General features: G+C 34.5%; 1 protein-coding gene across 24 annotated transcripts in view; it reads right to left on the minus strand.

Annotated features, from left to right (window-relative positions):
• SOX6 (SRY-box transcription factor 6) overlaps positions 1-12,725 on the minus strand; it is a 675,736-nt gene that overhangs the window by 358,307 nt on the left and 304,704 nt on the right. For all 24 annotated transcript variants that reach the window (XM_065944087.1, XM_065944082.1, XM_065944088.1 and 21 more), the window contains one exon: positions 7,119-7,326. In XM_065944087.1, the coding sequence (XP_065800159.1) occupies positions 7,119-7,326 (208 nt within the window). The remainder of the gene's footprint in view (positions 1-7,118; positions 7,327-12,725) is intronic.

Here is a 12,725-nt window from a genome sequence, read left to right on the forward strand (position 1 = left end):
GGCTTTACCAACTCTCTCACTGACAACACCATATTCCACATATTTCTCAGCAGGAAAGATTGGCTTCCAGCGGGGAAACTTTAGTATCAGCTTTTCCAAAAAGCCCGAAAGGAGAGTTAAGCTGAATTGCTCTTCCAAAAAATAAGTACGTCATTGCTGCCAAATGTTAAATCCCCTAACACCATGGGACATTTCCTATGGTTCTGTCTGTGGTGCAGGATGAGACTCCTGCAACATCACTCTTTAAAAAACATTCTTCAAATGACATCAGTAATAGTAGTTATAATAGCAATAGCAATAATTACAATTATATAAGCTATGTTTATATATATATGTATGTATGTGTATGTGTGTATGTATATATATATACATATTATATATATAATATATATATTATATATATATATATATATAAAACATCAAACTCTGACACAACCCTGAAAGGTAGATATCATTTATCCAGTTTTATAGATGAGGGAACTGAAGCACAAAAGGATAAAATTATTTGCCTAAGACTAGGAAATAAACTTGGCTACATTTATTGAGCACTTACTATGTACTGGTAATGCCCTAAATGTTTTAGTTGCATTAACTAAATCTTTTTCTTTTCATGATAGCTCTATAACTATATCCAATATTTGGCTGAGAAAACACAGAGGGGTGCCCAATGTCATCCAACTGGCAAATGCTAAACTGAGGCTCAGACAGCCTAGATCCAGAGTCCACACTCAATCAGTATACTATACTACTTTGCTAAACTTACATTCAAACCCAGATCTAGCTCACCGAAAAAATATATGACTTTCAAAATTGAGTTTTCTCATTGTTAAACTATATCACACTCCTCTTTTAGTACAGCAAAAGCTATTAACACCACATAAGCAATACATATCAACATATATGCTTACTAAATATAATTCAGTGAAAATATATGTAGAAATCCAAATTATTGTTTAGAGATGTGAATAATGATAATAATCCATCAGATACATAAACACGTGTTCATTCTTGTGCTGGGCAACAGCTGCATAATCCATTGGAAAGCCTATCCCACCAGGAATCCAAAGCTCAAATGCTCCTGCCCTTTCTCCACATAAACAGTCAAATAAATCCACATACTTTCATTATTATCATATCTTGAAGCACACAGTTCCACTGGACAAATACTCTAATTTCTGACCAACATACATTCTATGACATCATACCTAAACCCTGCATATTTCCCTTTAAGCTTATGGCCTCTATCAAATATAACACATTTATTCTAATATTTTTAACTACAAGTTTCATCACTCCCTCTTGATCACAATAATTACCATTTAAAATATAAGTCTCTTAAAGGAGGAAAAATTCAGAAAGAAACTCTTATTTTGTTAGAGCTGAGGTTTATATCCCTTTCTCTGCAATCTCACATGACTCCAGAACCTGTCCCAAACCAGTTCATCCAGTCTAGGATCATATACTTAGTAGTATGATGCACAAGACATGATAGTGGCTGAAGCACTATTATTAAAGAGAGATTAAAACAGCTGTACATTATGCTGAAGCACTCACTCTTCCCTTTACAAACAGACGGTCCTGGATTACAAGCAGCACTTGACCATTTAAATCACGACAACAACCAGATTTAACCAGCTGGGCCATATTCTCCTAGGCAATGCCTGTTGACCTCCTCAGTCGCAGCTGCTCAAATGAAATTCTCATTAGACAACTTATTTTCAGAAGCCAAAGGACTCTCTGATTAAATATATGTATTTAGATATAGAAGTCCTTTTTAAAGTATTCATTTTCTGACAACTGTCGCTTATGTTAGAGCCCAGCTACATTGGCAACAAGATGGGTGATACAAGGATAACTAAAATTCATCTTTAACCCCAACTGAAGGATTTTTATCTTAGAAGCATTTAAACCTGAATCTATTAATCAAAGTCTTTCTGCATATTATACCCACCAATACCAGCAGTTTTAAAATGTAGATTCTGATATTCATTCTACCATCCATTTTTCCATGTATCTGCACACATATCTGTCTATCTATCTATCTATCTGTCTGTCTGTCTGTCTACCTGCCAATGTGTGTATCTATGGCAGGAAAAAAAATCAGGGTTAAATTTACAAGAAAATAGAATCCTTGCCTATTTTCCCACAAATCTTACTTTCAGAGGAAGCACTTCAGACAGAACACCTTTGTTCATCAGTGTTTCAGCAATCCTGTCAAATCACTGCTCTGGAGAGGATATTTCTTGAGAGAATGGCACATAAAATAGTGGACAATTATTTGGTTAATCAAAGAACCCACCTGTAAAAGAATAACTTTCCTATTATCCTGTGGAGAGTTTTTGTTTTATCATGCAGATATTGTTTTAAAATAGATCATAATAAATAAACTTTTTATAGATCAGTTCCTGTATATGAGGGGAAGTGAGAGGGGAGGGTATTTAGTCTGATAGAGTCAAAACATTCTCCAGGACAAGAATGACTCAGGAAGGTCATTCATTATGTCAGTCACACAAGCTTGCCACTCATGAAGTATGGCCTTCAAACCAGGAAGTAGAAGTGAGGAAGAGGCAAGTAATGCATCCGAAAGCTATTATGTGTCCCATGGGATAAGCAATGTCCCAAATGAGGAGATGGGGCTTTAAAAAGTCCAAGTCAGGCAAATATTGGTGGAGCTATTTACTTCCTTGGAACTAGAATATAAATATTATAAAATCATACATCTATCAAAGTTTATTAATGACCTTTACTATAATTATTTCTATTCTCCCATCCTACTGCTCTGTCCCATTGCTCCAAGCAAGTGGTTAAACTTAGGAATCAAACTCAAAATAAAAAATAGGAATCCTCATTACTCCAATCTCCAAAACATTTTGCTCTACTTTTCTCATTAATTGTAGCTCCATCCTACTTCTCACTCTGAGCTACCTTTAAATAGCTCCTCTCTATTGATATCCTCACTTTAAATGTTGAGTCCTAATAATTCTATCTCCTAATATCTTTTCCATATGCACCCCTTCTTCCTCTCTTGTTCCTGCTGCCTTAGTTCAGGCCCTCATTATCTCTAGCCTGAAACAGTTTCTTTAATGTCTCTCTGTACTCCTATACATCCAACACAGTGCTGCCAGATTAACTTTCTTGGAGGAAAGCTCTACTCCAGCAATTTATTGTGCTAAAAAATAGTCAATGGTTCCTCCATAACCTTCAGTATAAAGTTCAAATTTCTAAGCCAAGAATTAAAGGGCCTCTGTGATGAACAGAACCTACCTTTTCAGTTTTACATTGCATATGCATCTTCATATACTTTACTTTAAAGTAGAACTTGAACTCTCTGTTGTTTTAAAGCTCTCTGCCTGTTCCTTTTGACTGAAATGTCCCTCCCCTCCATATCTGCCTGTATACTTTCTTTCACTCTCCAACCAGTTACGACCCACTTTTCCCAGAGAACCTTTCCATGGTTTCGTAGACAGGCACAATCTATCTTGTAATCTCCTATAACATTTTATCTACATAGCGCTCATGGAACTTTAAATGACATATTAAATGACACTGAATTAGAGCTCATTTTGTCTGTGTTTTGTAGCTTTTACTAGAATATAAACTCTTTAAATTTAGAGACCTTTGATAGATTAAATTTAGAGACACATGATAGGTATGCAATATCATGTAGCATAGTGGTTCTTCACCTAGGGCCCACAGACCCCAAAAATCTGTCCATAGAATTCAGGAAGTCTGCAAATTTGGATGGAAAAAAATTATTTTTCACCAATATTTTTAACTGAAAATGTGATTTCTTTAAATTATCAAAGCAAGCAACAAATAATAAATTCATAGTATTTGTGAGATTATAATCAACAGAATAACAATATATAGATTACATTGTACTTGAAGATTATCTCAAAATACCTTTTATGCTTATCACTACTTCAAAAGTGTATTTTTAGTCCTTCCAGTAGATCTTGTGTTTAATCCATTAGTAAAATAGTACTTCCTGCCATATCACAAAATGTTTAAATTAACATTTTAATATAATTCATTTTCTCTATAATTCCATGAATTTTATGCATTTAAAATAAGGATAGACCTGTAGGGATCATCAACCCACCAAAGGGATCCACAGCCAAAAAAAGAAAGCAACATGGTAAGAATCCCTCAGTTCCAATATAACACCTTGCATAGTAAGAAAAAAAACTTGAAGAAAAATAATCATGATACTATGAAGCTCTTGATTAGGGCTATTAAAAATATGCCATGAACTACAGAATACTAAATAAGCATATTTAATTCATAAAAATTCATAGTCTTGGAAGAAAAAGACCAATCAGCTCTCTTCTACAATAACCTTTAAAGATAGCAATTAAGATTTCTGTATACCTCCAAAGGTAACTTATTGCCTTCCAAAGAAAGTTTTCCATACCTGGACAACTACGCTGTTAGATAGTTGGTCCTATTATAAAGTAAAATATGTGATATATAATATTATATGAAAATATTACTAGTTCCTCCAATTGTTCTTCTTATTATATAACTGTGTCTGTTCTCATATCGATTGTTCTCTGAGAATATCCCAATGTTTCTGAGTTCCTCTAAAAGTGTAGTAATTCTCACCTTAACACAATACTTCAGATGTATTGTATTGAGCAAGAAGTTCAGTGAGCCTGATGCCTCTTGAATCTTACCTACTGTAATTCTAGGTATGTAATTACATACATTAACTGTAATGCTGACTAGCATAGCACTGGCAATTTTTTGGCAATATTCACCATGCTGACTCCAATGCTCTATCACCTAAAACTCATATGTGGGTTTTTGTTTTTTTTTTAAATCATGTGTCTGCTATTTAAATTTTCTCCAGTAATTACTTGTGCAGATAGGAATTTTGGTCACAGCCTCTGGACTTGACAGCAACATCTATTAAATTTTATCTTGATGAGTTAAAGTTTATATTTTGGGCTTGTCAAAAACTTTCGAGTTTTTGTTTCTTTCATACAATATATTCAGCATTTCTCCTAGATTTTTGGACTCTGTAGGTTTGATAAGCACACTTTTTATTATTTCATATTTGTACTTAGTGGGCTATATATGTTGATATGCACTAAAAATGTGTGAATTTCTGATGCCTAAAATATATGTACTTTAGAAAACAAAGTTCTGTAATGTACATAAAAAACATTCTTTAATAATAGGAATATAATGATAAAGGACTCTTAAATGAGAGGTCTCATATTGAAAGTACCACTCTTAAATCAAATCTATAACACACAGTAATGAAGAGGAAAAATAAACTAATCATTACTTGCAAGAGAAGAATGAGTTTAAATTCCCTAACAGTCTAGACCCTTCCCCCTAAAAAATCATCACAAATCAATTTCTTTATTTTTACATAACAGAATCCTCTAAAGTATGCTGAAAAGTACTTTCTTATAGAACTAAAACCATCTTTTTGATGAATCACAAAAGTAATCTAGCAATCTCATTTATTCCTAGTTTACTGACAAAGCAACCTCAGTTATTCTAGAACATAGGCACAAATGAGAAGTATAAAGTCTCTGAACAGCCAGAAGAGTCAGTGCAGAGTCTATGAACTGAAGAGCATTTATATTTCCCAGAATCTCTCAGCAACTCACCCAGAAATGTGCGTTCGTATTTTAAATAGTGTCTAGAGTGTTATGATCATCTAATTTAATAACTGAAAGATAAATATAAGAAGCAAATTAGAAATTATTCACAACTAAGTAAGAAGTTACAGCCTGAAACCTGATATTAAAGGAAGAGAAACCAACACACACACACACGCGCGCGCGCGCCAAAAAGGTATATAAATCAAGCACTCATAGGAACTCCAAAGTTTCATAATTGCAGAGAAATAACCGTAAAGCAACTGTCCTAATTATCTCAATGATCTCTGGGGGCATCATTACATTATAGCATGGTAAAGTAATTGACATTTATAATACAACAATCATCACAATACCTCAAATGTATGTTCATAAGACCCATATTAATTATTATAATTAATTATCAAAATGTTTAAAAAGTCAGGTTACTGCCATATAAAATTTTAAATTTTGTGATTCAGGGAGACTGAAAAACTTACCCGGGGTCACATGATTGTTAGACAAGTATTGGAGTTTATAGTCTACTGCCTAATGACCCTGAGTCATCAAAAAATTTACATTTTGTACCATATAATCTAGTTAGTAAGCCTGGGAAACGTAATACATTTTAGAAACTTTCATCAAGATTGTTGATTTTGTAGGCAGGTAACAAAAATTAATCTGAAATTTCTAAACTTTTGAGCCTTTTAAGGAATAAAATTAAGTTACATGAAAAATTCCCTTATATCAAATCCCCATTTCCCTACAGTACCACAGAGGTTTAAATTTAACTTGCATATAAATAGTGATTCAGTGCCATTAATTACTCTATATTTTAAAGTCTAAAATCTGTACATAAAAAAATGAAAGAACATACATAGGATAGCAATCACTTAGAGTTGATTAATTTAAGCATACTATTAGAGAGTCTCCTTTCATCTACTTTTTAGAACCTAGGTTAACCTAAGTGGACTCTTGTAGAGAGAGGAGAGTAGATGTCATGTGTCAAAGAATTCTCTCCTTAAACACGATTTTAACAATATTAGAAACCCTCAACTCTCAATTTTACAACATTTGAAGGTAAAATAATAATATTTATAAGTTTATAATATTTGTAAAAATAAGGATAAATAAATTAGGCTTTTTTTCTTTTTAAACAGTTGATATTTTCATAATAAAATACTATCTATTGAAAGGAAATATGGGAGGAAAAAATGAAAAATAGTGTTGCAGCTGAGAAAATACCTATACTACCTTTTTCCAGAGCAAGGCTTATAGTCAGTTTAAAACCTTGATTTGTTATTATAAAAATCAAGTAAAATGCACAGAGTTGTAGAAAAATGGAACTATCTGCCTTACACTTCTAATGGATCACAATCTGCCATCACCATGGTAACCTCTGAATAACTTTTTCCTTGCTAGTGCCAATTACGCACTTCTCCGGCCCTTGAAATCCCACTCTTTTTTTTTTTTTAAGCTGGAATCTTTGAAAGAATAAAGCCCAACAGTTAAGTCCACACATACCCTCTTGTTCAGTCCGAGTCATTTCCTCAAGCTTCTTCTGTTTCAGTGTGTCCACCACATCGGCAAGGCTCCCTTTGCGGCGTTCTGGGGTTCCAAAAGTAACACTGGTCATTATCTCGCGGTCCCGACTCCCTTCGTCAGGCTTATGTGGTGAGGTAGAGGTATTTCGGAAGGAATATAGGGAACATAACTTATTATTCTCTGACTCCTAGAAAAAAAACAAAATAAAAATCATTAGAACACGTTTCTTTGTATATCATTGAAGAAAAATATCAAACTCAGAATGACAATATATGAAGTTGAGATGGACAAATAAAATACATTAATTATCTCTGTTTAAAAAAAAAACATTATAAAAGAAAAATGCATTTGTAGCTTTGAGAGCTACAAATTAGAACTGAGAGCTTGAAGCAACCATTATTGGCCATAGCCCACTAGTAGTCTTGTATTCACCTTGTCTGTCTGTGTATGGGAACTTTCTCTCCCGATAAAAAAATTGTATGAAATAAATAAAGCATCTAGACTTTGTGATTCTCATCAATTTAAATATCTTAATTGCTCCTATATCTCTACCCTTCTTCATGCACACACAAAAAAGCCCAGTAGGCATCAAGAGCTAGAGAAAGAAGCATGGGGCAAAAGTTGGAGTTAAAAAAAAAAAAAAAAAAAAAAGGTACAGAATTAATCACTGGTAGGAAAGGGAGTGAAAAGGAAAATGGGAGTATAGAGAAGTACATTTCCATATACATTAAATAAGATAACTATACTCAATAAATGCTAGGTATTTAGGTATTACTGTCATTGTATATAAGGAAGGAATAAAACTTATTTCCACAGCTATTGGTAGCATATAATGAGGTAACATTTATAAAGTAACTAGGCACAGATCTGAACCTAAAGCAGGTGGTGTTTAGTAAACAGTAGGTACCAGTATTCTGATGGAAGAAGCAGATCTAAGGATGGAGCCAAGGAATTTCTTCCCCCTCTGGACCTAAGTAATTGCTTAGTAAAAAAAAAAAAAAAAATATATATATATATATATATGTCCTAAACTAAATTGAGTACTGTAAAGTCTGTGAATATACTAAAGACCACTGAATTGTACACATTTAATGAGGAATTGTGTGGTATGTGTACTGTATCTCAATAAAGCTGTTCTAAATTACTATGAGACAAATCTTAATTTTTTCCACTATCCCACTGCTAAAAACACCTAGCACAGAGCAGATGTTCATTACATTTACACTGAAATACACTGAAAAGGATAAAACTAATGTGCAGGACAGCTCCTCTTTACATTGTTCCCAGATCTTTTCTTTCCCAGGAAATATGTTGTACTTAATGCTTACAATAAATGTGGAGTGATGCAGAGGAACTCTTTCTTTAAGATGTCAGTCATGGTTAGTACACAGCTCCTTGGAGTGGCCAGTTCGCTCTCAACTTTGTGAAAACAAACACTCAAGAGATTTTCTTGGCTTCCATGGTGGCTCAGATGGTAAAGGTCTGCCCTCAATGCGGGAGACCTGGGGTTCAATCCCTGGGTTGGAAAGGTCCCCTGGAGGAGGGCATGAAAACCCACTCCAGTATTCTTGCCTGAAAAATCCCCATGGACAGAGGACCCTGGTGGGCTGCAGTCTACGGGGTCGCAAATAGTTGGACACAACCTAGAGACTAAGCACATATGTTTGCCAGAGCCAGTCTCAGCTCTTAATAGTGCCCTGAGCAGAAATATTACCAAGGCTTTTTGCAATCAGTAATCACCACTTGATAAATAATGCTTCAATCACTTTCATTTCTCATATTACTGCCTATAAATAAGAAACAAACTCTATCTCAACCTAAGGGGTTGAAGATCAACTCAAAACAACAGTTCCATGGAAGTGGTTACCTACAAATGACTCACTGTTGACCATAATAAAAGAGGATTTTTCCCATCACTCCCAACTTGAAAGGTACTAGCAGCCTGAGTTACAGTAGTCCTTAGAGAATTTAGGCCCCATACACTACCATTTTTTTTCTCAGAACTAATTTCAGTCTTATTTACTCATGTCATTTACTTGTTGGATAGGCTGTTCCTTGTTTTTTACTCATGAGAATGTAGTCACCATCATCCACCACAGACAATGATGACCCTCACCAATGACCCATATTGTCCTCAGCCCCAAAATCTGTGCAGTGTAACTCAACACCATCAAGAAAACAATAATAAGAAGCTAGAAAGCCATGTTTTCTCCAAGAAAGCAACAAGAACTACTTACAACATGGCACAAAGGCACCAACACCAGCAGAAGATGAAATTATAAATTACTTAAGTTGTATAAGTTACCTTACACTATCCTTAGGAACAAAGAAAAGGGGCAAAATTGACCATTTATGGTCTTTAATTTTTAATTTTCTAAAACTAAAAACATATGGTCCTCTCATGAATGAAAGCCTATAGTCAATTCATCAGAATAAAAGGGCACATGAATCCAAACACTTCCAAAGAAGAGATTTGTTCTTGTTGTCATTGTTTTAGTCACTGAGTCTTGTCTGACTCTTTTATGGCCCCATGGACTGCAGCTTTCCAGGATCCTCTGTTCAAAGAATTTTTCAGGCAAGAATACTGGAGTGGGTTGCCATTTCCTTCTCCAGGGGATCTTCCTGACCCAGAGGTCAAACCCATGCCTCCTGCATTGGCAGGTGGCTTCTTTATCACTGAGCCACCTGAGAAGCCCAATGAAGAGATTAATGCTAGATGAAAAGCAATATTGGGCTTCCCAGGTGGCACAGTGGCAAAGAATCTGCCTGCAAGTGCAGGAGATGTGGGTTAGATCCCTGGGTCAGGAAGATACCCTGGAAAAGGAAATGGCAACCCGCTCCGGTATTCTTGCCTGGAAAATTTCATGAATAGAGGAGTCTGGCAGGTTACAGTCTATGGGGTCGCAAAGATACATGACTGAGCATGCATTCATAAAAGGCAAAAACAACAAATCAGAAAAAGAAACTTGACAAAGGATCTCTAATTTGTGTTCTGGGGGGCAGGTAATTTTTAAGTAAGTTTTCTCATAGAAAAAAAAAAAAAAGCTCAACTTATTCTTTAATTTCCTATAAATGAAATAGGTCCTATGAACTACCAACTGAGACACGATGCCCAATGACCACATCTATCAAGTTTTGATGCATGTTACTGCAGCACAGCTTATTTGTTTAAAGCAGTGCTTCGCAAACTTTAACATGCAGTATTCCCTGGGAAGTATGTGAAAATACAGACTCCCTTACCCCCTGCCAAACCCCCAAAGAGTGGTACCCAGGAATATGAAGTATAATAAACATCCGAAGTGATTCTGATGGACAGCTCCTCTCATTCTGATGCATCCTACTTTCAGAAACACTGATTCCCTATAGAAGGCAATGAAATGAATGTGTTTTGCCCTAATGTTACAATGTGGATATGATTATGAACATTTGTAAGAAGCCTGATTAATTGTGATTTTAAAAAATAACATAAAGGAGATTACTTCTCCTCTTTTGATCTTTCATATGAAAACAACCAATGTATAACATGGCTAAACACATGAACATCACAAAAAGAAGAGCGTACAGGGCACTGAGTAGGTATTAGCTCATTCAAAGAAAACTTATGTTTGTTTTCTCTTAGCCCCTGACCTTAGTGCCCTCACCAAACTTAACAGTGAATAAAATTTCAAAATATTATTTAAAAGGAACCTAGTACCAATACAAGGACTAAAGCAGTGTTGGTTCAGATTATCTAAAGCATTTCACTGGAAATTAATTAAACACAGTACAAAAATTATATGTAAATGACTGACAATGTATATAGTAGTATTAAAAATAGTTATTAGGCAAAATTCCTAGAAACTATGAGCAATTTTCACAGATTAAGAATATGTAAAGATATTTTCATATATGAAGGGATAGAGAAGCCAATATTAAAAACAAAACATGCGAAGTGATGGATGTTAACTAAACTTATTTTGGCATGTTAGCGAGAAACACCAATGTATTTTTTAAGAAAAAATTATCTACAGAAGACAGAATTTCCAACAAAATGTTAATGGTCCTGAGTCTTGAAATAATGTGCTGTGCTCAGTCATGCCCAACTCTTTGTGACTCAACAGACTGTAGCCCTCCAGGCTCCTCTGTCCATGGGATCTTCCCAGCAAGAATACTGGAGTAGGTTACCATTTCTTCCTCTAGGGGATCTTCTCGACCCAGGGACTGAATATGCATCTCCTGCATTGCAGGTGGATTCTTTACCACTGAGCCACCAGGGAAGTCCCTTGAAATAACTGGTAGTTTTACATATTCTTTTTGAAATTACATATATTTTGCAAATGTTCTATCATCCATAAGACTTTTAATCAGAAAACAAATACTATTAATATGTTTAAGGTTGAACATGAATAACAAAAAATGTTGTTGAAATAATTTATTTACAAGGGAGGAGGCATCAAATGGAGAAAAAAGATATAGTGTTTAATAACTTCAATTTTGTTACATGCATGCATAAGGATAAAGGTGGTCACACACACACACAAAAAACTTGGAAGATATATATTGAAATATTTATAGTGACTTCTAAATGGTGATAACATTATTGGTAATTTTGCTTTCTTTTTGCTTATCTGTGTTTTGAAGTTTATCATTAATGAATATATTGTTTATGTAATAACGAAGAACAATATCATTTTATAAAGAGAAAGGGAATATAAAAAGCTTAAAGGAAATATAAAAGGAATTTAAGAGAATAGAGTTTGGCCATCTTGAGGATGTTTATAGAGTTAGTATATTATAGATTCCCAGCACTGAAACCAGAAAAAGCAATCAAGCTTCCTTTGTCTGGGCATTTCTGCAGCCGAGGGCTCTCAAATAGTATTTTCTAATAACTAATTATTTAAAAGGGAATCCTTAATCAACTAAAATCTAGATTTCTCATGATTATCAACCATGGTTTCCTGTTAGCCCTCAAAAGATACACAAAATCAATTTACTTTCTGTTCCATGTTAAAGTTGTTCAAAATATCTTAAAGGAGAAATTGAGCTAATAGTCCTTTTTTAGATGAAACTCCTTGAGTTTCAACACCTATTTCCTATTTGACATGGTTTCCTGACCCTTCATCATTCTCCTCTGATATACTCCAGTCTCTAGGTGTTATTCTAAAAATGTGTTGCCAAGAACTGTGTACTGAAGTTCTACATCTTTGTTTTTAGCAAGAGGAAAAGTAACAGTCAGAAGGTTATGTGGTTTTCCCCATATCACACAGGTAGGACTGGCAGAGCTGAATTCTAAATGTAGGTTTTCTGACACCCAATTCAGTGATTTTCCATTCCACAGAACTATACTAAAATCACTCTCAACAGTAAAAGATGCCATAACTTCAGTAACACCTACCTTCTAAATCTTCTCTTGGCTTACATTTTCAGACATGAGCTTTACATACTTTTGAGACAGGAATTTCAGTCATTAACCCAAATTCCAAAATTTCCAAGATACCCTACCTTAGTTATCTATTGTATAATAATGATTCTAAAACTTCATGCTTAAAACAATAATAATGATTTACCATCTTGAATGATTTCTATGGGTCAGGAACTCAGGAGGAT

The sequence above is a fragment of the Muntiacus reevesi genome, chromosome 9, assembly GCF_963930625.1.
Source record: "Muntiacus reevesi chromosome 9, mMunRee1.1, whole genome shotgun sequence".
Taxonomy (NCBI): domain Eukaryota; kingdom Metazoa; phylum Chordata; class Mammalia; order Artiodactyla; family Cervidae; genus Muntiacus; species Muntiacus reevesi.